The 22341-nt window shown below is 53.5% G+C and overlaps 10 protein-coding genes across 10 annotated transcripts; 5 read left to right on the top strand and 5 right to left on the bottom strand.

The window, feature by feature from the left end:
- Window positions 1-13: 13 nt before the first annotated feature.
- On the top strand, window positions 14-3274 carry SNOG_08452 (hypothetical protein; the record flags this gene model as incomplete). The annotated part of the gene is made up of 3 exons (XM_001798711.1): window positions 14-142; window positions 195-2021; window positions 2069-3274. The coding sequence occupies 3 exons, from the start codon at window positions 14-16 to the stop codon at window positions 3272-3274; spliced, it is 3162 nt and encodes a 1053-aa protein (XP_001798763.1).
- A 1446-nt stretch (window positions 3275-4720) lies between these two features.
- Window positions 4721-5049, top strand: SNOG_08451 (hypothetical protein; the record flags this gene model as incomplete). The annotated part of the gene is made up of 2 exons (XM_001798710.1): window positions 4721-4877; window positions 4967-5049. 2 exons carry the CDS (start codon window positions 4721-4723, stop codon window positions 5047-5049), a joined length of 240 nt encoding a protein of 79 aa, XP_001798762.1.
- A 111-nt stretch (window positions 5050-5160) lies between these two features.
- On the bottom strand, window positions 5161-5331 carry SNOG_08450 (hypothetical protein; the record flags this gene model as incomplete). The annotated part of the gene is made up of 1 exon (XM_001798709.1): window positions 5161-5331. One exon carries the CDS (start codon window positions 5329-5331, stop codon window positions 5161-5163), a length of 171 nt encoding a protein of 56 aa, XP_001798761.1.
- A 2803-nt stretch (window positions 5332-8134) lies between these two features.
- On the bottom strand, window positions 8135-8347 carry SNOG_08449 (hypothetical protein; the record flags this gene model as incomplete). The annotated part of the gene is made up of 1 exon (XM_001798708.1): window positions 8135-8347. One exon carries the CDS (start codon window positions 8345-8347, stop codon window positions 8135-8137), a length of 213 nt encoding a protein of 70 aa, XP_001798760.1.
- A 1230-nt stretch (window positions 8348-9577) lies between these two features.
- SNOG_08448 (hypothetical protein) lies at window positions 9578-11371 on the bottom strand (the record flags this gene model as incomplete). The annotated part of the gene is made up of 1 exon (XM_001798707.1): window positions 9578-11371. One exon carries the CDS (start codon window positions 11369-11371, stop codon window positions 9578-9580), a length of 1794 nt encoding a protein of 597 aa, XP_001798759.1.
- A 1489-nt stretch (window positions 11372-12860) lies between these two features.
- On the top strand, window positions 12861-14376 carry SNOG_08447 (hypothetical protein; the record flags this gene model as incomplete). The annotated part of the gene is made up of 2 exons (XM_001798706.1): window positions 12861-13167; window positions 13217-14376. The coding sequence occupies 2 exons, from the start codon at window positions 12861-12863 to the stop codon at window positions 14374-14376; spliced, it is 1467 nt and encodes a 488-aa protein (XP_001798758.1).
- Window positions 14377-17019: 2643 nt separating this feature from the next.
- On the bottom strand, window positions 17020-18420 carry SNOG_08446 (hypothetical protein; the record flags this gene model as incomplete). Its single annotated transcript, XM_001798705.1, has 3 exons — window positions 18270-18420; window positions 17986-18218; window positions 17020-17935 (listed from the first exon to the last, which is right to left on the bottom strand). Exons 1-3 carry the CDS (start codon window positions 18291-18293, stop codon window positions 17020-17022), a joined length of 1173 nt encoding a protein of 390 aa, XP_001798757.1. The 5' UTR covers window positions 18294-18420.
- A 120-nt stretch (window positions 18421-18540) lies between these two features.
- Window positions 18541-19068, top strand: SNOG_08445 (hypothetical protein). The gene is made up of 3 exons (XM_001798704.1): window positions 18541-18637; window positions 18690-18869; window positions 18924-19068. Exons 1-3 carry the CDS (start codon window positions 18571-18573, stop codon window positions 19022-19024), a joined length of 348 nt encoding a protein of 115 aa, XP_001798756.1. The 5' UTR covers window positions 18541-18570; the 3' UTR covers window positions 19025-19068.
- A 34-nt stretch (window positions 19069-19102) lies between these two features.
- Window positions 19103-20424, bottom strand: SNOG_08444 (hypothetical protein; the record flags this gene model as incomplete). Its single annotated transcript, XM_001798703.1, has 2 exons — window positions 19103-20104; window positions 20299-20424. The coding sequence occupies 2 exons, from the start codon at window positions 20422-20424 to the stop codon at window positions 19103-19105; spliced, it is 1128 nt and encodes a 375-aa protein (XP_001798755.1).
- A 346-nt stretch (window positions 20425-20770) lies between these two features.
- Window positions 20771-22285, top strand: SNOG_08443 (hypothetical protein). The gene is made up of 3 exons (XM_001798702.1): window positions 20771-21051; window positions 21105-21461; window positions 21510-22285. The coding sequence occupies exons 1-3, from the start codon at window positions 20848-20850 to the stop codon at window positions 22086-22088; spliced, it is 1140 nt and encodes a 379-aa protein (XP_001798754.1). The 5' UTR covers window positions 20771-20847; the 3' UTR covers window positions 22089-22285.
- The last annotated feature ends 56 nt before the right edge of the window (window positions 22286-22341 follow it).

Genomic DNA, 22341 nt, shown 5'->3' with positions numbered 1-22341 from the left:
TGTAGCAGTCAGCATGGCAGGTCCAAAGGTGCACCTCTCGAGCGCAAGTGGTCCCGTGACCAAGCGCCAAAAACTGCACCTTCACAGCGAGAAAAGCTCGTCCGCCGTTGTCCGCCAGTCCAACATCTTCGCGCCTTTCCGAGTATGCTGTATACATCCACCGTCATGTGTCCCCATTGCTGACATGATATCAGACCGTTGGCCTCGTTTCTCCTACCAGTGTCCCTTTCACATCTCTCCCACTCGGCAAAACCACCTTCCAGATCACCACATCCGTCGGCCGCTCGCTGCAGACGTACGACCTCAAGCGCGGACTAACCCTTGTCTTCATTACCCGCCCGCAGACCCCAGAAGAAATCACCGCGACAGTGGCATGGAAGAAGGTCGTCTTTGCCGCCTGGTCTGGTAGTGCGCGCAATGAAACTGCGAGGGGTATCTGGGTGTACCAGCGCGGCAAGAAGGTCGCCGAGCTGGAGCTGCCGCAGGGTGGCATCGAGAAGATCAGCAGACTCGTAGTAATGGGCGAGTGGATTGTAGGCTGTGGAGCCAACAAGGTCGACGTCTGGAAGACAGCCACGCTGGAGCATTACACCACCTTGCACGGCGCATCGTCGAGCAACTTGTCTGGCTGCATCTGCAATATGCCGACGTATCTGAATAAGATCTTCCTTGGCCAGCAGGATGGCTCAGTCGAGATATGGAATCTGAGCACCGGAAAGCTGCTCTACACGCTCCTGCCGCCTGCCGCCGACTTCGGTGCCGTCACCGCAATGCAGCCGACGCCCGCTCTGCCGCTCCTCGCAATCGCATACCGATCAGGGCCCGTCACGATCCACAATATACGCACGGATAAGGAAGTCATGCGCTTGAACACTGGAGGCTCGCAGAAGTTGCCGGTGACGTCCATCACCTTCAGGACGGATGGCTTGGGGGCTGGCGACGACGGCCGTGAAGATGGTGTCATGGCCACTTCGAGCAGTGAGAGCGGTGATATCACTTTCTGGGACCTGAACAAGGGCGGGCGCAAAATGGGCACACTGCGGGGAGCTCATAGTCCACCGCCATCCGCTAGTGGTGGCGTTGGTGGCGGCATCAGCAAGGTCGAGTTTCTCGCTGGCCAGGCAGTCATCGTTTCCAGTGGTCTTGACAACTCTTTGAAGAGCTGGATCTTCGATGAGACCCCCTTCTCGCCCCTTCCTCGTATTCTGCATTCACGTGGTGGACACGCTGCTCCAGTTTCGACCCTGCGTTTCTTGCCTTCGAATTCCGATGGCTCTGATGATACTGGCAAATGGCTGCTCAGCGCAAGCCAGGACCGTAGCCTGTGGGGATGGAGCTTGCGACGTGATGGGCAAAGCACAGAGCTGAGCCAGGGTGCAATCCAGAAGAAGGCGAAGAAGACGGGTCTGCTGAATGGCAATGCCGAAGGCTCAAGGCACCACGCGAAGCTGGAGGACCTTAAAGCCCCGACCATCACGTGCATGGCCTGTTCGCTCAACCGTGATGGTGGCATGGGGGCAATGCCCGGCGTTACTGGCATCTGGAACAACTCGTCCAAGGTGAAAGGGCAAGACAAAAAGGCCTCAGAGGTCAGCATGACTGGCTGGGAGAGCATTGTCACTGGTCATGCCGGCGACAAGACGGCGAGAACATGGTTCTGGGGACGCAAGCGGGCAGGCAGGTGGGCTTTTGACACCAGTGACGGTAGTCCAGTCAAGAGTGTTGCAATTTCGGCTTGTGGTACATTTGCGCTAATTGGTTCTACTAATGGAGCAATTGACATGTACAATCTGCAATCTGGACAACACCGACGAAGGTTCCCGGCACGCTTGACGCCCGCCGAGGCAAAGAAGTACAAGTTGCAACAACTGCAAGCCGAGGACAGTACGCTTGGAACGGACATGGAACTCCCCCGGAAGTTTGCCAAGGGCGAAGGCAAGCACAAGGGATCAGTCACTGGTCTCGCCGTGGATGGTCTAAATCGAACCGTCATCAGCAGTTCGGATGATGGCAAAGTCAAGGTGCGCCCAATGATCACCAACTCGGTATACATGCTAACTGGCCACAGTTCTGGGACTTCACTACGGGTACCTTGCTCCATGAGATTGATTGGTACCCAATGACTAAGGTTTTCGGTCTACGATACCACCACAATAGCGACCTAGTAGCTTTGAGCTGCGACGACGGCTCAATACGTGTCCTTGATATCGAAACAAAGAAACTCATTCGTGAGCTATGGGCTTCCCGCTCACATGCAGAGCTGCAGACGCTCGATTACAATTTTTCAAACGATGGTCGGTGGATTGTCTCCGCAGCATCAGATTCGACGATCAGGGTGTGGGACCTTCCCACTGGCCACCTCATCGATGCAATGAAATTACCAAAGAAGTGCAACACCGTCGCTTTCTCGCCTTCAGGTGAGTTCCTCGCCACAGGTTTGGACGATGAAGTTGGTGTGCATATCTGGACCAATCGAACCCTGTTCACACACGTCTCAACCCGGCAAATCAAGGAGGAAGAGATTGCCGCCGTCACTGCACCCACTGCGTCTGGCGAAGGTGGCGTGGCTGTCGTCGAAGCCGCTGCGGAAGAATCTGACGAAGAAGAATTTGATGAAACTACAGTTCCCGTCATGGATCAGCTGAGTGACAACATCACGACACTTAGTCTTGTACCCAAATCGCGTTGGCAGACTCTGCTACACCTCGACGTGATCCGTGCGCGTAATAAGCCAAAGGAGGCACCGAAGGCTCCAGAAAAGGCTCCTTTCTTCCTGCCTGCTGTAGGTCAAGACAAGACTTCGACTACAGACAACGCTTTGGCACCTCTTAGTAAAGATCCGGCTTCCCGCATCTCCAGTTCCGCCTTGACTTCGCGATCATCAGCTGCGACGGCGACAAACGACTTTACACGCCATCTTGCCCTCGCGGCCGTCACGGCTGAGTACACTACTCTACTCACCTACCTTTCGTCCCTTCCGCCATCTGCGGCAGACATTGCAATTCGTACTCTTGATACGACAGAGCCATATACCGAGCTCCGAACCTTTATTCAAGCGCTCTCCGCGAGGCTACAGGAACGGAGAGACTACGAGCTTGTGCAAGCATGGATGAGTGTATTCCTAAGACTACATGGCGATGTCGTCGTCCAAGAGTCGGATCTTGTCAACGAGCTGAAGAAGTGGCAAGACGAAGCAAAACGCGAGAGGGAAAGGGTTGGTGGACTAGTCGGTTACAGCGTGGGTGTGGTAGGCTGGGTGAGAAGCGCTCGATAGGCATTCTCCTCCGCATCCGATTGGTCTTTACACAAATTTAATATGCATGTTATCTGTCCAACTGATCTCTCTAGAAGTCTTCTGCCTTTGTCCTTTGCTCTTTGCGCTTTGACTCGTCCTGCGCGCTAGCCCGATACTGCAAAGACTTGGTGATATACGGAATAGAGGATGCGGTGCTGAATCTCACTTTGAGTGATGTGCTCATAGGCTGCGCTGCCAACGGGCTGTACTACGGCTTCTATAGGCATAGGTAGCTTACGCTACGGTCGTGCTTAGAGTGAATTACTTATAGGAGTGACCCTCAGGGTTAGAACTAGGAATGTAGGTCGGAGCACTGCTAAGATCACGTGCTAATATAGTAACTTCTATTCTAGGCAAATGACTGAGCTGCCCCTAAGTGCCTAAAGTGTAATCTTAGCATGTTAGACTTATTTAATTAGCACCATCGTACTACGGCTCTTAAATATTTACTATTACAGTTACAAGACCTACCTATTTACTGTAACTTTTAATCTAGTTACTGCTTATATGAGCCGTAACCCGTAGAGGACTACCAGTAGTACAGCCCGTTGGCAGCGCTGCTAATAGGCGAAATTACTACGGATCGTCAACTACGACAAAGTCAATAAGGCTATCATACAGCCGGAAGCCATGCACAGAATTACCAGGTTTTAAATTCGATAGCAAGGTCCTGTGCATAGCTTCAGGCTGTTAAATGCTACTCCACTTCAATGTCCAAACTACCTGTTCAACTAAGCTCCCTAGTCTTATATGTGAATGAAGTTTCTCCGCCCGAACACGGAAATGTGCTTCGGCTTCTTGATTTTCTTAGACTTACCAAGTAGTGCTACTTTGCCTATGTACTCTTCGCAAAGGCGAATGAGACGTTATAGAGACCTAGTACCACCGTTCTCGGGAATCAGTCTGCGATATACCACACCTGTCCGGTTCCAAATCGCACGACATCCCGAAGCTAAACGCTACGCAATACTTCTCTTCTCATAACTTTATAGCCCTGCGTAAATTTTTAGTTCCCACAATACCCCATCATAAAGCCACTCAGTTTCCTCATGCAGGTAGACAGACTTCCTAATCATTGTCGGCACAAGTTACGTGAAAGCTTGGGTTCTCATCAGCACAGAATCAAGACATGAGGACAAGACTGCAGGCTGATAGATAGCGTTTGCGGAGGGCTGGTCCTTGGAGATGGCCAAGGTCGCGCAGGCATTGAAGCAGCCAAACCCAAACAGGGAATCGTCCTCTCGAACATCCCTCAGCTAATTGCCATGATCCCCATAGCCACTGGCAACATGAGGCAAGTGGCCGTGTCGTTGGGCGATGCCCAAGCACAAGGGATCCTACGGTTCCCATTCCAAGCCACCGCAGACTCAATGATCTGCTTCGTGTGTGCGGGCGAGCCACTTCAATAAACATTTCTTCACCGCAATGGAAGCTATGGCGCAAGCCACAAACACCAAGTTGTTCGAACGCCCCTTGCTATCTGTCCACATTTCCGTGTTCAAGTCACTGAAGGATGCCGACCGCGCACGAGGGCAGGCACGTAATCTTAGCAGTACTACGGCTTTCGATTATAGGCCATACCGTAAGGGCCACTACTGTAAGCATTTCACCCTTGAAGCAAACGCGACGTAATCCAGTTAGCTCAACAGTAGCAATATTATTTCTTACCAGAAGCGCTGAATACTTTCAGCCTCTTGTCGCTGCGATGGGGGCTGACGGCAAATGCCGACATCTCATCTCTGCCTCCTCGTTGATGTGCTGCATATGTACGTGCAACCCTTCTCGTATTTTCGACGGAGCGCGCGGCGGGTGACTGCTTCTGTTGCAGTCTCACCTGCTGGTATCAATGCGAGAATCTTCTTTGCCTAACTGTAGTTGTTGAGGAGCACTTGAAAGTCGTGCCCCTGCACCTCGCCAGCAACAAACTTCTGCAGCCATGAAATGGTGCCGATCCAGTCCGACCGCGTATTGGTCGTGCTCTTGGTAATCTCCTTGCTGATTGCGATTTGCTCCTTGGCGTTCGCGCCAGTTCCCATGATCAGTTCATGTCTGAAGCTATCGACGCCTCTCTCGTGGGCTTGGATAAGCTTTGTGAACTTTCCTCGCCGCGTAGTGCTGTCTTTGTTGTCGGATACTGTGGTCGGGTACTGGGATGCTGCTCGTACGGCGCCGCCGTCATTCAAGTCTCTGAGTCTTACTATCGGCAAATGAGGTAGTTGAAGCAGCAGCAAATGACAATTGTGGTGGGGAATCATGTCGGCCATGATTGATATGGTTGCGTTTGGTGATGATGAGAAAGAGGTGTGGAGGATGATAAGAAGAGTGGTCCAATTTAGAGTGTTTATAACCTGCTGGTTCGCACGTCACGGGCGTAAGAGGCTTGCCTTTACCTCACCCAGCTGTCTTGCCTCCATCTCCCTCACACAGTTGCCGAGAAGGTAAAGGTCGCCCGAGCCCCCGTCCACTGATGATAATCCGCAATCACCTCGACTCTCAACGCTACCGGCATGAAGTCGGGTCATCTGCGGTATGGAGCGAAAGCGAACATGACAAGAATGGCACAATACCGAAGCCTCAAGCACGGCGGGATCTTTGTAGAGTGAACTGATGACGGAGGGCGAGGAGGCTCTTGGAGCCCCTAGAATTTCTAGTGGTCTTCCATCGTTTTCATCCTTTACATAACGGGCGATACAATACGATTTTGGGTTTTCTTTCCCATCAAAATCGTGGACGTACGTCGTGGTCCGAAGCACGTGCCCCAATTTACACGGCCGTGGACACACCTTCGGTAAACGTATGGGCACAGTGATGCAACCTTTGCAGCATTTCCCTCAACAAACGTACCACCGGGCACCCAGCTCTTATTCCGCCACGTGCTCAGGAAGCTGGGATTTTTTTAGGCTACGTCAACTCACGTGGCGGAATATCAGTTGATTGCCCGATGTTATGAGAACTACTCGACATGTTGACTTTGCGGGTGGAGACTACTACAGATGGAATGGCTCGAAGAAAACGGAGGAGCTGGCGTAAAATCGACAGAAGGTAGGAGAATTGGGGCCGCAATTACGGATTCTGGGTATCCGTAACTGGTCCTTGAGTTTATCCAGGATGATGGTAAGCTTGGAGTACACAGATCCATCCATGCATACTCCCCTTGATGATTGGCCATAGTACATCACACTGTGGAGTACTGATTCAGGTACGAAAAGTGTGCCACCCCGCGCCACAGGGCTCAGTGAGGTATCGCGGTGATACCGGGACATGACCATGGACTTAGGAAACACGGGCACGAGGCCAGCTGAACCGGATTGTGAATTCGACAATGTATTTGAATGGCCTTTGGCGTGCATAAGAAGGATCACCCATCCGGCTAGTGTTACATATCTGGTGGACACATCAAGGTGCTTCCCTCAAGGCGGCTAAAGATCCTGGTGTGCAGGCCTATTGAAGCAGACATTATACAGGCAAGATCCAAACATGGCTGGCCAAACATCCTTCCGAAGGAGACCGGCAAACAGAAGAAAAGAGAAGCAATCTGACAATCCACATCTGGTGTCCACAGATATCACGGGTCCATGACCTATACCAAGCTCCTCAAACTGGCCTGGTCGCGGTCTGTTGAGTCAGCGGAGTCCAATACGGTAGCCTGTAGAAGGTAGTGCATAGTCGCGAGTGGAGACTGCTGCTGCTGCTTCTTTTGTGAAAAGGGGGCATTACTAGTAGCGACGAGGCGGATATTCGGCCGCGGCGTCATATGGTGGGCGGACTCCCGGGCTACGGGGGCGAGCACCACGGGGGGACGGAGGGCGACCAGCCTCGTATGGGCGACCATGACCGTTCATGTAGGGGTCTTCGTAGCGACGGGGAGGTGGTCCGGCCCTGGCATCGTAAGGATCGTCAGGGTATCGGGCGCGCGGTGGACCATACTCATCAGGTCCTCCCATACGACCACGTGGCGGGGAGCGTCCATAGCCTCCCTCACGCCTATCATAGAACTCGCGCGGTGGAGTGCGTCGGCGGTAGTCATCGCGTCGAGGGCTATAGCCACGAGGGGGACCACGGCGGTCATAGTAGTCGTCGTAGGGAGCAGGGGGGTAGCCACCACCACGTCGGCCCATGGGCGAACGGGAGCGGTATCTATCACGACCGCGATCATCTGGTCCTCCAGGGCCTCCGTATGGAGCCCTAGGCTTGAAGGGAGGAGGTGGGGGTGGGTCGGAGACGTCCTGGGTGCAGGTGACTTCCTGACCCTTGAACTCACGGCGGTCTAGCTTCTCTACTGCGGTCTTCAAGTCGGCTTGCGTCTCGTACTCGACGAACCTAAGGGCAAATCAGTAATCGTAATCGCAGCATATCGGTACATAATACTGACCCAGTGCCATCGCGCTCACGGCCAACTTCGGAATAGACGACGTCCAATCCAGACTGACGGGCAAAGTCTTTCAGGTCCTATGCAATGAGGTTAAGCCGAATCCAAATCCAGAGAAGGGGTATCAGGAAGGATATGAGAACAAGCCATTGCTGGTCCAGGAAACGGTATGCTGGCCACAGATGGGGACGGGGGAAATCCAATGCTCGGGGAATCTAACCTGCCAGCTGGTCTCCACCGGAAGATTTGCTATCCTCATCCTGTACGGAGTACGACGTGGTCGCGGAGGAACACGCTCGTGGGGCGTGAAGTTCTCGTTGCGGGCGCGGGATCCGCGGGCGAACTGAACGATGAGGCGCTCACCCATGAAGATCGAGTACCATCTAATCACTTGTTAGATTGTAATCCAAAGAGATGGCCGAAAAGCGCGGTTACGTACGGAATGCTGTTGCACGTTAGCATGAGCTCGATCAACTAACAGTTGCTGAGAACTTGGACTTACCAGGAACAACGTCACGAGCATCCATTGCATCCTTGTACTCGATGAAGCCGAAACCATTCATGAGCTTGACCTCGGTGATCTCGCCAGTGCCATGGGTCGCGAAATGGGCCTCGACTTCGGCCTTGGTGGCATTGCGAGGGAGATTGCCCAGGTAAAGGCGGGTAGCGGAAACTTCGGTCATAGTGAAGTTGTTGTCGAATATGATCCTCTGGGGAACCTAGCCTGGATTGGTAGTGAGCGCATGTTGACGACTAATCAGTGCCTCGAAGTGGACGCGATTGAGGTTTGCCAGAAGCGGAACGAGTGCAGATAAGAGAGCGCGGCAGCAAGGAGCCAGTGGTCCGAGAGACGCGCAACAAAGGGAGCCAGAGGATTGCCTGGTTCATGTCCAACGGAATACAATAGCGTTGGGTCGTACCTTGGGATATTGGAAACGGGCGGAAGTCCTGTCGCAACACGGCCGACCAAATATGGAGGATACCTAGGCACGAAACTGGAGACAGCCGGATTGGCTAGCAAGTGCAGGTGTTAAGCACGTGAAGTCAATTTATTCACCACGCGCGGTATTTGCGCAAAGTTGGATATAGAGATGGGCGGTGGGTCGTAATGGATATGGACGCCCGGGAGTGATGATGGGTGGAGAAAGGTTGATGAGGTGAAATGCGCGAGGCGGAGCTGCCAAGCCTGCGCACTGGCCAGGATCACGTGCACGTTTAACGATCGTCACAACGCCATTCAGTGCGACAACGAAATGTGGCAAATCATCAGAAAGTGCTCTGCGCGATTAAGTGAAGCAGCTCACTTCAACGGCTTCATTTAAGAGCCGGAGAGCTTTGAATGAAGCGTACAAGCATGTTTCTTGCGAATAGTAGCCCCACCTACACACTCGACCTCAGCTTCCAAGGTTCTATTTGGGCAGCAACACCTTCGGGCGAGTCAATTAGTGTATCTTGCGCAGTCCATGATCGTGTGCCCAAAGATGTACGATACACCATGTGTTTTCAGGCCATATATCTGAGGAGAGCCCGGCCTTTGCGGAAGCAAAAATGCTTTGGCTACAAGGGGATGTGGCTGCGAACATTCCCGGAAGACGCCAGGCTTGAGCCTCAAAACCATGGGGAGTGCACAATTGAGTCCTCAAGCGTTCCAGTGACTTTGGAAATAACTATGCTTTATAATCTTTGCTATGATACATGAGTGATCTGCAGCACGGCATGCTACATGTGGCCGGACTGGCGCGGCACGCCTCACTCGTTGTGACCTTAAGTGAGGACATATTTCGGTCCTTCACCACCCTGGGGAGTCTGCCAATTAATATCTTGGTCAGGCACTTTGATGTCGCAAGTCTTGCAGTGAACACAGCTGGCATGGTTTAGCTTCATTTCTCGAAAGGGGCGTGCTTCAAGGGATCTCACTTTTGGGCGTTAATCTGGAATCGAACGCCAAGCTCTTTGCTGTCGTCCTCCACATACTCATACACACCAGCAGGGCAGAATCGGTTTTCTACACCCTTGTACTTGGGCCACTCCTTTTGCGCATGTGCGTCCCAGTCCTTGACTTGGAGATGGCATGGCTGGTCCTCCTCGTGATTTGTACCACTTCGACTTACGCTAGTGAGAATGTCGAAGCTGATTTTGCCGTCGGGCCTAGGGTACTCGATCTTAGGGCATTCGTCGGCGGCTTTGGTATTCGCGTGATCAGCCTTGCCGTGCTTTAGAGTCCATGGCGTTTTGCCCCGGAACACGTATGCCTCCAGTCCAGAATAAATGACACCACCATAGATACCCAGCGATGTATGGAAGGATGGTCGCATGTTGCGTACAGTTTTGAGCTCAGAAAACACAGAGGATTTTCGCATCTTGTCTTCGTAATCGAACAGAAAGACGGTACCACCATCTGTGTTACCTTGTAGCGCATCCCACGTCGCCTCAGCCGCCAACATGCCCGACCGCATGGCAGTGTGTGTGCCCTTAATCTTCGGTACATTGACTAGACCAGCTGAGTCGCCAAGGAGCGCTCCTCCAGGGAAGGCAAGCTTCGGTATTGACTGGTAGCCACCTTCGATAAGAGTCCTTGCGCCATAAGAAATGCACTTGCCTCCCTCCAGCACGTCTTTGTACAATGGATGATGCTTCATCTTCTGGAATTCGCCATATGGTGCTAGCCATGGGTTCGGGTAATCGAGACCGACCACAAGACCTATACTAACCAGGTTTTCGCCAAAGTGGTACATCCAACCACCACCATATGTGTCTTTGGGTAATGGGTAACCCATTGAGTGAACCACAAGGCCAGACTGGAACTTTTCTGGCTGGACCTCCCATACTTCCTTGATGCCAAGGCCATATGTTTGGTGTTGACTGTCTCTCCTGAGGTCGTACTTCTTGATCACTTGCTTCGATAGACTACCGTGGCACCCTTCACCAAGCAAGGTAACGCGCGCATGGAACTCCATGCCGCGTTCGAAAGAGTCCTTTGCTTTGCCCTCGCGTGAGATGCCGAGATCGTTTGTGGCAACACCTTTGACTACACCCTCGTGGTTGTATAAAATCTCAGATGCTGCAAACCCGGGATATATCTCTACACCCACTTCCTCGGCTCGCTCCCCCAGCCATTTGACCATTTGGTTCAGGCTTATTATGAAGTTGCCGTGATTGTTCATCTGGGGTGGTTTCGGTAGAGGGATAGCGTTGTTTTTGGTGAGGAAGCGCATGCGGTCTTCTTTTGCAGGCGTTATGTCGAAGAAGCGCTCGGGGTTGTCTTCTGAGCGCCAGTTCGGCAATAGCTCATCGAGGGCAGACGGCTCGATGACATTTCCAGACACAATGTGGTCGCCCAGCTCACCGGCCTTTTCTAACAGCAAGACCCTAAAGTCTTCATTGCCCGCTGCGTTCGCCAATTGCTTGAGCTTGATGGCGGCCGATAGCCCCGCGGGGCCACCGCCCACGATGAGCACGTCGACCTCGTCCGCCTCGCGTTCAATCGATCGTGGGTCAAAGGTGTCGTCTTCAGTGGCAAGATGTGTTCGTGGCGTAGACGAAAAAGCTCGTCTTTGTCCAGCAATCCGGACGGCGGGGCGATGTGACTGCCATAGCGAACGTGTCCGTGAGGGTGCGCATGCAAAGCTGCGAGCCGGTATGCGCGCAGAGCGTGTCGTTGCAAGCAAGCGGCGTGTTAGCGACGTGGGTAAAGATCTGGAAGCCATCGTGATGTGAGGCGAGATGGATATGAAGCAGTCTCCAGCACGAGACGAGACACGTGCAAGGTCGCAAAATGTATCGATATAACTGTGTGCTTTTGGCACACCAAACAGTCACCGCGAGCTGCCTCGATCACGAGAATTGTGGTAGAAGGCGTGAATTCGCGCCCCCATCTTTCGCCGTTTCTTCAATGACGATGCTTCGAAGTTCCAACCGAGGCTAAGCGGCGCGCGGATTTGGATTGCCGGGCCGCTGATTGGCCCACGCCTCCCTCCCGTTCTGCAAATGTGAGAGCCTTTCCTCTCCATTGCTGTGACAACAACCAACAGCGGTACAAATGCCATGACCTCTACAACTCCACGCGCTTACGTATACCTACGCGACGTACGGCTTTCTACACACGACTGTGTTCAATCCAAGCTGATTTTAGCAACACTGTTCCGTGGGCAGAGCCTCACCCTAGGGCCGACCGTGACAGAGCTATCCCGTGTATCACCACAAGCCGTAGCCGTTAGGCTTTAGCGTGCCGTTGAGAGACAGATGCTCGCATCTACCTTGTAATACTCGCAACTGTGGGAGAAGACGAACGAACAGGGCCTTGTCACAGACAATGAAGAGTAAGACCGAGCAAAAGCACCACGCGGGGTCTTCGCAGGCTGTCAATGATTTGAGGCCTTCCAGCTATTTCCATCATCTCGTTGTGCTTGTTGACTGTATGATCCCCAGGTTCTGAGGCTCAACGCTCGTGCATCCGTCCCTATGAAACCCGCCAAGCCTCAACCCCATGCCACGAAGTGTCCCACAACATGGCCCGATTGGAAGAGCACAGTGGCCTCAGTCACACACCAAACTTATGCGTTTAGCATCTGCTCCTCTTCGCATAATCCTCCCCTATTCGTCTGCAACATGTTCTCTGACAACACACGTTCGATGACCCCACATGCCAAAGCTCGATGACATCGGCTGTCAGGCATGAAGCCTGCGTCAATCCAGAGTGGATGCGTTTGATTCGATCGTTTACAGCCAAGTCCACGCGTTCAAGGCCTTTCCTGTCCAGGTCACAACTATCAAGCGTTCGGAAGCTTCCTGTACCTGTAAGAGAAAATTGGAGGCCTCCGATCGTTCTTTTTTTGGAGCCTGGACGCCTCAGGGTATCTTCACACAGCGTCTGTATGATGTTCACGGGAGAAGCAAACAGTCACCCCAGGCACGGTCTCGTCAATCGTCGGCCTTGCTTGTATTTGGCGAAGCTCCATGACACACAATCATACGCATTGAATATATAAATCGCCCTCTCCACACGGTTAAACGATACGCCCAGCTTCATCCTGTCAAACATTCCCTTGGTGCAGCGCACTCTTCCCTTCACTTCCATTCTTTCATCGAGCTGTGCTCACTGTTTAATTCCGACAAATCTCACTACGTTCCTTCATTGACAGGTTCATTTTACACTTCATCATGAGGTACACACTTCTTACTCTCCTTTCCGCCTCAATGGTGGCAGCGGCTCCAGCGCCCTTCGTGGTTTCTGGAGATGTTGCAGCCATTGGTAGCGCAACTGAAGGCCTCAGTCGTCGAGAGCCCCATGACTTCGTCAAGCGAGCCTTTCCTGTCCGTCGTGCAACAGTTCTAGCACGCGGTCAGAAGGACGCCAACGCCAATGCTGAAGAAGACGCTGCTGCTGCTGCTGCTGCAGCAGAAGAAGAGGCCCAGCAACAGCAGGGCGATGCCGCCGCCGGTGCTGATGAGCAGCAGGCGAAGGGCAAGGGCAAGGGCAAGGGAAAGCAGGAGGCACAAGCTGGTGAGCTCGCCGAACAAAATGTCATAATTGTTTCCTAACTCATTTATAGATCAAGCCGCAGCCGATCAGGCACAACAGGATGCCGCCGGTGCAGCTCAGGACAACGCCGCTGCCCATGAGGCCGCCAACGCAGGACAGGACGCAGCTGCTGACCAGAACAATGCCGCCGATCAGAAGCAACAGGACGCCGCCGCCGATGAGGCCGCCAACGCAGGACAGGACGCAGCTGCTGACCAGAACAATGCCGCCGATCAGAAGCAACAGGACGCCGCCGCCGATGAGGCCGCCAATGCAGGACAGGACGCAGCTGCAGACCAGAAGCAACAAGACGCCGCCGCTGAGCAGAACATGGCTGCTATGAATGCGACCGGAGATGCTGCAGCAGACCAGAAAGCAGCAGCAGAGCAACAGAAGGCTGCTGACGAGGCTGCCAAGAAGGCTGATGAACAAGCCCAAAAGGATGCGAAGAAAGAGGCCGATGCCCAGGCGAAAGCCGACAAACAAGCCCAGAAAGAAGCTGAAGCAGCTGCCAAGCAAGAAGCGGACGCACAGAAGAAAGCTGATCAACAAGCCCAAAAGGAAGCAGCAGCAGCTGAAAAGCAGGCAGCAGCAGAGCAAAAGAAGGCTAACGAAGCCGCCCAAAAGGCTGAAGAGCAAGCCCAAAAGGACCAACAAGCCGCAGACCAGGCCGCAGCTGATGAGCAGAAACAAGCCGAACAGGCCGCCCAGGACGCCGCGCAACAGCAACAGGATGCCGCAGCTGGTAACGCTACCGAGGTGATTGATAACGCCGGTGCTGCCAACGTCACTGAAGGCGTTGCCGGAAACGCTACAGAGGTCAACAACGGCAAGGGTAAAGGCAACGGCAACAACGAGGGCAAAGGTAACGGCAAGCAGAACGGCAAGGGAAAGGGCAACGGCAACAACAACCTTGCCCAACTTGTCCAGGAAGCTGAAGCCGCCCTCCAGGCTGGTGGTCAGGAGCAGCAGAGTGGTGGACTCAGCGGTCTGCTCAGTGGCCTCCTTGGTGGTGGCGGTGCTGCTGCTAACGCCAAGGGCAAGGCGAACGCTGGAGCTGGCGCTGGTGCTGGTAGACTTGATATTAGTGCTCTTCTCGGAGGTGGAGCGCAGGCCAAGGCGAAGGCCGCGGGCCTTGACCTCAACGCTGCTGGCATCGGCCGCAGCCACAAGAGGGCCTTCCGTGCTTAGATGTTTAATGTTTTACTACACGGACGGAGATGGCTGCGGGCTTTGATAGCTCACCATGGGAACTTCACGGCTGGACTTAGTAGCTCAGGGCAAAGAGTATTTGGGTGAAAGGCAGTTTTATATGTATTGTATACTTCTAAACCTAAAATATAGACGTATGGGCAAACCAGTCGAACTGGTGTCGTCACGAGAACACATTCTTACCTCTACACAATCTTGACTATGCCTTCCAATTTCCAATCGCTTACCTATTCAAAGAATGAGAAGTAGCTGATATTCATCAAAATGATGGCTTCACCTCTCAGCGGTTTGCCGAATGCCCAAGACATTGGCGGTTTTGTCGCCTATTCTTGTGTCGATTGCACGGCATAACATCGAGCTCCTGGTCGGCCGCTTCGGAAACGTGACCTGTCTGGATGTCATGAGAGTGCAGGATGGATGCGTACACCATGAAAGTTGAACTTTGTGACGCAGCATAATGAGAGCTAAAGGTACACGTAAGGCTGTGAGATTGCAGGAAGAAGTGTGATGCATGGCATATAGCTTCAGGATAGAGTACAACATTCAGGCAGGAACATGTGTTGCTGGCCAAGTCCATTCCCACAACACAACCACATTCAGCACCCAACCCCAAATCCTGTTTGTCTTGAGACGGAGCACTGAACAAATTCCCCGCCCTGTCCATCTATATATTCCTCACGGCACTGCTCTACTGGATCCTCTATGCAACAGTGAGCCTCCCAGTCGATTTAGCGCACTGTTAGGCCTTCACTTCCTCTCATGTGTGTACGCGTCGTGCCTCCTGTTTGTGACTGCCGCCTTCCATCCACAGCTTGCTTCACCTTCTGTCCACCTCCACCTTACAAGCCTCAGCTACCAAGATTCCTCCTTCTCTTCAATTTCGTTCTGCTCCGCTTCGGTAACTCGACATAAGTACGCATGCTCACTCATCGCGGGGATATGAGTTCGGTCGGGACAAAGTCACATGAGCTTCATGTTTCGTTTAGCTTGCTCGTTCTAGTTCAATTAGATTATGCTCTGCGTTTTCGTTCCCATCATAATTTGTTCTCGTCAAACTTGTCACTGTTAGTACATGTGAATATCGTGAATACACACAGTCTAACGGCTTGAAATGGAGCATTGAATGGATGCTCCATTCGCCCATGTCTGCCCTAATGGCTCATATAGCACATTGCTAGACCTTTACTTCCTCATTTATGCTCGTGTGTGTACGCGTCGTTGAGTCACGGGGGCTGGGCGCCTTGTGTTTGTGACTGCCGTCTTCCATCTGGCTCTCATCACGTCCACAAGCTTTCCCCCCTACCCCACCCCACGTCATAAACCTCATAAAATCCACCTCCTGATTCTCTTTGGTCTCGTTCCGCTCGGTATTTTACTGCAGTCAGTCGCTCGGCATGGATTGCCAAAAAGATCACCGCTAATTCGGCCACATCGTAAGTCACTGCTAAGTTGTTTGTTTACCTTCACTTTCTGTCACCCCACTAAAAGACCTTTTTGGTGACTCAATAGAGCCATGGGCACTGGCTTGCTTCTTTGAATTTGGCTTGCTCCGGTAGCCTCACCCGCTTCAGTGGCGACATCACGTCTTTGTGGAACCTAGCTAACACAACATTAGGACTATTATGGGAGCTGCTTCCCTGAGCACTTCATGGGCATGATTGGCATCTCAGAATACCAAAATTGGAGCGGAACGAGCATCCTCCCCCCCCCCTCCGCTGGTGGCGCAATAGCGTCACCGGCATGCGGATCTTTGAACGACCCGTACGACGAGCTGACTCTCGCCGATGTTTAGCACAAGGAGAAAATGTACCCCAAGAACGTTGGTAGCAGCTACGTTGGGGGCGATGGACTCTCGCGGGTTGACAGGTGTAACTCTACCAATTCCTTCTATTGGGCTGCGGAAGCATGTCTTGATATAATCTGGAGTGAGAAAGCTGAACGTTTCCTTCAAAACGGTAGTGTTTCAAACATCTCCGGCCGCTTCGTTATGTACAGAAGGCTTCACGTAGCCTCATCAGCACCAGGCAGCGGCAAAATTCGTGCCCGCTCTGCACCTCCAACATGAGCTGATAGTCGTTGACGATGAACTCAGTGTAAGTTTCTAGAAGAGCCTAGATTTACACGCAGCTATAAGCTCTTCAACCTGATCCTGTAGAGATCTTCGAATACATACAGGCTACCTCTTCACCTCTTCTCATTTGAAAAATGCGGGCAGAAATCTTACCGGCGCCTGGTGTCAGTGGCCTTCAAAGTCCTACCGCTGGATTTGATCGACCTGGAACAGGTTGCGAGTATTCTAGCAGATAGGTCTACTGCCACAAACGCATGCACAGCTCAAACCCAAGAGCTAGGCGCGTACAGTAAGAAGGTATCTGCCACCGCAGTGTTTCACGACTCACGCAAAGATGAATCCTGTATATGTCCAGTATCATAAGATAGACTGCTGATCTGCGCAAAAGCTCATAAAAGTAGACAGCCAAGTAAATGAACAACTACATCTTGATATCTGCGGATGTATTGATAGAAAAAGTAAATCCGCATGTAGATGCAATGTCGCTAAATGATACAGTATCAGCCTATCTAACCCCCAGGGAACCATGCGCTCGTCCAGTAATGAACTCATCACTTCTTCCCCTTGCTCTTCGTCTTGCTCCGCGTGCTTCTTGCTGGAGGCGCCTCAACGACCTCCTCCACCAGCGCATGCCCGACATCAACTCCAGAACCTTCATCCGCTGCTCCTCTGTCATCCTCGCTTTCCCGACTGTCCGACGAATCAATACCATCGTCAGCGCTTATGCCGACTTGCTTTTCTTTGGCGTTGCGCTCAGCTTCCCAAGTCTTCACGAGTTCTTGGACATGCTCGCGAGGCTTCTCCTGACCATTCCAAGCACGACAGCTGCTGCATCGCCATCGACCAACGTCTTCGATGCCTCGAGCGCCCGGTGGTGCCTGTCCGTTGACCAGGCGGCATTCTGAGCAGATGAGTGCGAGACGGTTCTTAGCCTGCGTCTCATCTTCACCGAGCAGAGCGTCGAGGATGCGGTCGTACCAATGAGTCTGGGCAAAGGTAGCGGCAGGAGCGGCAGAGAATTGCTTGGTCAATTCAGCCGAACCAAAGGCATTGGGTGCGAATTCGGCACCGGGAGCTTCTAGGGCTGCTAACTGCGGCGGCGGCGGAGACGGTCCCTGTGGGGATGAGATGTTCGAGGGCGGGCGCTGGGGTGTCGAAGGTTGTGGCTGGCCGGGGGGACGTTGAATGTTCGCAGTTGGCGGAGGAGCCATGCCAGTTCGGGGACCTTGGGGCTGTTGCTTCTGCTGGCCTTGCTGCTGCTTCTGTGGCGACGCGGGTGGCTGTTCCTTCTGCTTTGGCGAAGCACCATACTTCTCGAGCAGCTGTTGTGTCGAGTTGTATTTGGTGGCCTCCTTCAGCCGCTCGATGGTGGCATCTCGGTCCTTGTTGAGCTTCTTGAGGAACTTGTCCGTGTTCCTGATGCGGTAATCGAAGTAGCTCGTGAGCGCGTAGCGGATGCCGTAGATGCTGCCGATAGTCAGAGATTGTTCCATCAAGAGACGTCTCCCAGCACCCACACTACAGGGCCGCCAGCGACAATAGAGCCTTCCAAAGCCCCCCAGTTCTGCCAGCCCGTCACCAGAGTAAGCAGCAGTGCAGCCAGGATGTATGCAAAGCCCGCATAGAGCGTCCACATGACACGTGCGCGTCTCGACAGCTGGCGTTGGCGGTCATTGACGGCGGTAGCCCTCGCGATCTTGCCCGTAAGAGTGTTCAGCGTCTTCTCGAAGGATGCAGCATCTTCGCTGGCCTGTAGTCGTGTCAGAATTGCATCTGCACCATGGCAAGTGCCTAGACTCACCCTCCAAGGCCAGAGCGACACCATGGTATCTTGTTCTTGATCTCGTCAGTGGAGCCCGCTATGGGTGCTCGAGCTCGATTATTGTCGCGGCCAGCAATGCATGCTCGCGTGCAAAGGCAAGCAGGTCACAACTAGGGAACTTGCGACGTCAGCGGGACTGAGCTGCAGGCGCGCTACAGATCGCTGGCAGGGTTCAAGGCTGAGCGTTGTCACGTGCCGGCAACTTTCTCGCCGCCGGACTCCCGCAATGTCGCATTGTTAGACACCACCGCGAAAATAGCCTATATAATTCCGCACACCAATGTCACGCGAGATGGCGCTTGTGGCTTATCGGAACCTGTTGCGGTCAGCGCGCGTCGCCTTCCAAGGTATGTCGCCTGCTGCCCTCCAAGTGGACAGGAAAACTCACAGCACTGCTAGGTGACATGAACACTTTGTTTGCTGCCCGCGCCGAAGTCCGCAGGAATTTCGAATCGAACCGGAGCCTCACGGCCGGAAGCGACGAGCTCTCGAAACAACTCACACACGCCGAGGAGGTCGCAAAGTTCCTGAGGGAGAATGTTGTGCAAGGACAAGCCGCTGACGACGAGGGCAGCTACAGTATGTCTGGGAGCACACGTCTGTTCCATCATGTTTGACTAATATATGCTACAGAGCTGCGGATACACGAACATACCGAGCGAGGAAATAACGAGGATATCAGGAAGGGAAAGGGAAAGAGTACATTGGGTCGAGTCAAGTGCTGCTCGTCCTAGACTTTTGCTGCCCAATAATGAAATGATACCCATACCAATCATAGCGCCGACCCGATGCTTGCAAACCAAACCAAACCATCATTCGCCCCTCAAAGTGGCATAATCAGTCTCCTCATCTGCTCCTGGCGGAGGTGCAATGGTCATGCTATCCAAGTTGTTCTGCGGTGCAGCTTCCATAGCCGCTTGAGCAGCAGCAGTCCGGCGTGGGCCAGCAGCCTGTCGTCCTTCCTTGGCATACTGCATGCGCACATTCTGATCCAGGCTATCCAATTGTTTCGGCTTGCCCCAGGTGACCCTCATTGGACAGCCCTTGATCACGACTTTGCCCTTGAGTGTCTCTGCTGCATTCTCCGCGTCTTGCCTGTTGACATAGTTGACGTAGGCGCAATGTGCTCGATGTGAACAAACAAGAGACCGAAGTTTCCCGTATTGTGCGAAGTGGGTGCGGAGCTCGTGTTCGGGAAGGTCATCCTCGACTCCAGTCACAAAGAGAGACGCAACGTTCGGATCAGACGGTGGCAGCCAGTCCTGCGGGCTCGGTTCTGCAGCGGGCCCTCCCATGCGTCCGCCTCTTGCAGGCCTCGCGCCTCCTCGTCCACTGAATGTGCCTCTTGTGTCCCTTGTCCTGATCGGCCCTGGAGCGCGTCCGCTTCCACTACTCTCACCGGATCCTCCAGGCGCTGGTAATGCTTTTTGGCCACTGCTCTCCTCACCTTCTGCCTCTAGCCGCCTCTGCTTCTTGTAGTATGGCTCGCTCTGTGCCAGTCGCTTGAGCAGTTCGCGCGCCTTCTCGTCTGTCTTCTCGTACGCCTCCATCGCTCCCCTGCCCTCTTCAATTTCCCTCTCGTGTTCTTGCGCATAGTACTGTCGGTTGATGTCGCTTTGCGGTCCTGGCGCTACCATCTTGAGCGCGGCATCTCGGACGACGATGGGTAGACCAAAGGACAGGTCTAGCATGCAGCACTGACAACAGTTCTTGAGACGCGCGCATGTCAAGCAGATGTTTGTGCGCTTCTGGCGGGCAGTGCGGTCGGCCTTCCAGCGGAAGATGGTGAACGGGCGGGTACAGATCTTGCATTCCTAAGCAGTGTTAGTGCATGTTCTTGTATTGATTCAACATGGCGGACGCTGGATACAGCTGAAGAGCAACCGATGTGAACAAGGACATGCGTACGGCTAAACTGCCGGCGCAGGATCAAAGTAATCATCTAGCCTACAGCATGCCATGCTCGTCACCGCTTGTTTGCGCGCAGCTAGATTCGTGTGCTACTTACCGCTCCATGGTCTTCCTTCAACATTTGCACGTATGGGTTGTCCGGGAGACACTTCTCGCATACGGACGGAAAGTCGGTGGTCTCCCATCCACTGCGATTCAAGTCTTGCTTGATTTGTGGTGGCATATCGGAGGTGGGACGGCCTACTCAAGACCTCCTGAAATCAGATGAACGTGGTCGCTGTAGTCGGCGAAGAGTATGTGCAGCGTATCGGGGGTCTCGGAGTACGTCGAGGTGGGGGGCGCAGCGGGACAACGGCGATGGTATCCTTCACGAGCAAGGTGAGATATGACGCTAAAATCTCCAGGACTTGGCACTCATGTCCGGGTGGTGGCGCTAGCGGCTCCGCGTACACAACAGACCGTGATTGGACAAGAGGCCTCATAGGGGGTTCGCTCTCGCCCAAATTTCCTACCGCTCTTTCCCATAAAGATTGGACCCTTTCGCTGTTGTTGAGGTCGCAAGGTTCTTCACTGCTCAATTGACACTTCACTGCTCCTCTTTTGTCCTTATACCCCCAAACCAGCGGCTCTTACTTCAACATTCAACATGTCTCCCATTGCGCTTGAACAGGAAGACCACACTCGTGATGCCGAGTTCAACAAGGCCATGCACGGCAAGTCGGCCACTACGCGTGGTGGTATGGCAGCTATGCTCCAGAAGGACCGTGGCGCCCAACAAGCGGCTGTAGACGAGTACTTCAAGCACTGGGACAACAAGGCCGCCTCTGAGGAGACGGAAGAAACACGCAAGGTGAGTAACGTTTGGTTGCCGTGTCTTGTACCACAGATGCTAACAAGCACTAGGAACGACGAGACGAATATGCCACTCTCACAAGGCACTACTACAACCTCGCGACCGATCTGTACGAGTACGGCTGGGGCCAGAGCTTCCACTTCTGCCGCTATGCCTATGGCGAGTCCTTCCACCAGGCCATTGCTCGCCACGAGCACTACCTGGCACACAAGATGGGTCTCAAGGACGACATGCGCGTGCTCGACGTCGGCTGCGGTGTCGGAGGACCCGCGCGTGAGATTGTCAAGTTCGCGGGCGTCAACGTCGTTGGCCTGAACAACAACGACTACCAGATCGAGCGTGCCACACATTACGCCGAGAAGGAGGGTCTCTCGCACAAGCTCAAGTTCACCAAGGGTGACTTCATGGTACGATAACCGTGCCAAATTCCATGCCCACCACTAACATGATGCCAGCAAATGTCTTTCCCTGACAACTCTTTCGATGCCGTTTACGCTATCGAGGCTACCGTTCACGCTCCCTCCCTCGAGGGCATCTACAGCGAGATCTTCCGTGTGCTGAAGCCCGGCGGTGTCTTTGGTGTCTACGAATGGCTTATGACTGATGCATACGATAACGACAATCCCCACCACCGTGAGATCCGTCTCGGAATCGAGATCGGTGACGGTATCTCCAACATGGAGAAGATCGAGGTTGCGCTCAAGGCCATGAAGGCTGCCGGCTTCGAAATGGAGCACCACGAGGATCTTGCTGACCGAGATGACCCCTACCCATGGTACTGGCCGCTCTCTGGCCAGCTGAAGTACATCAGCGCCATTGGCGATATCCCCACCATCCTCCGAATGACCAAGATCGGCCGTGGGCTGATTCACAAGTTCGTTGGTGGACTCGAGGTGATCGGCCTTGCACCCAAGGGTACCCAGAAGACTGCCGACAGCTTGGCGCTCGCTGCTGACTGCCTGGTTGCTGGTGGAAAGGAGAAGCTCTTCACCCCCATGTACCTGATGGTCGGCAGGAAACCAGAGCAGGCATAAACAGCGTTTGTTTTCGCTTCTTTCGACTAGACTTGCTTCATCCTAGCCTTGTAGGCATATCTTCTTTGGTACGGAGTCAATCTCCTGGTTTTGCATCGTCGCCTAGGGGGCGCGTTATATGACTGTAATATGTGGGCTTCTGGGACACGGTGATGGCAACGCGAACATAGAGTAGAATATAAGTAATACCTTCACACGTGGGAATTTTTATGTTGAAGATGCATGAAAAGTGCTGGTGTGAGCCTCGAACCAC

This window comes from Parastagonospora nodorum (assembly GCF_000146915.1).
Source record: "Parastagonospora nodorum SN15 chromosome Unknown scaffold_12, whole genome shotgun sequence".
NCBI classification, from domain to species: Eukaryota; Fungi; Ascomycota; class Dothideomycetes; order Pleosporales; family Phaeosphaeriaceae; genus Parastagonospora; species Parastagonospora nodorum.
This window is presented reverse-complemented; position numbering and strand designations above follow the sequence as displayed.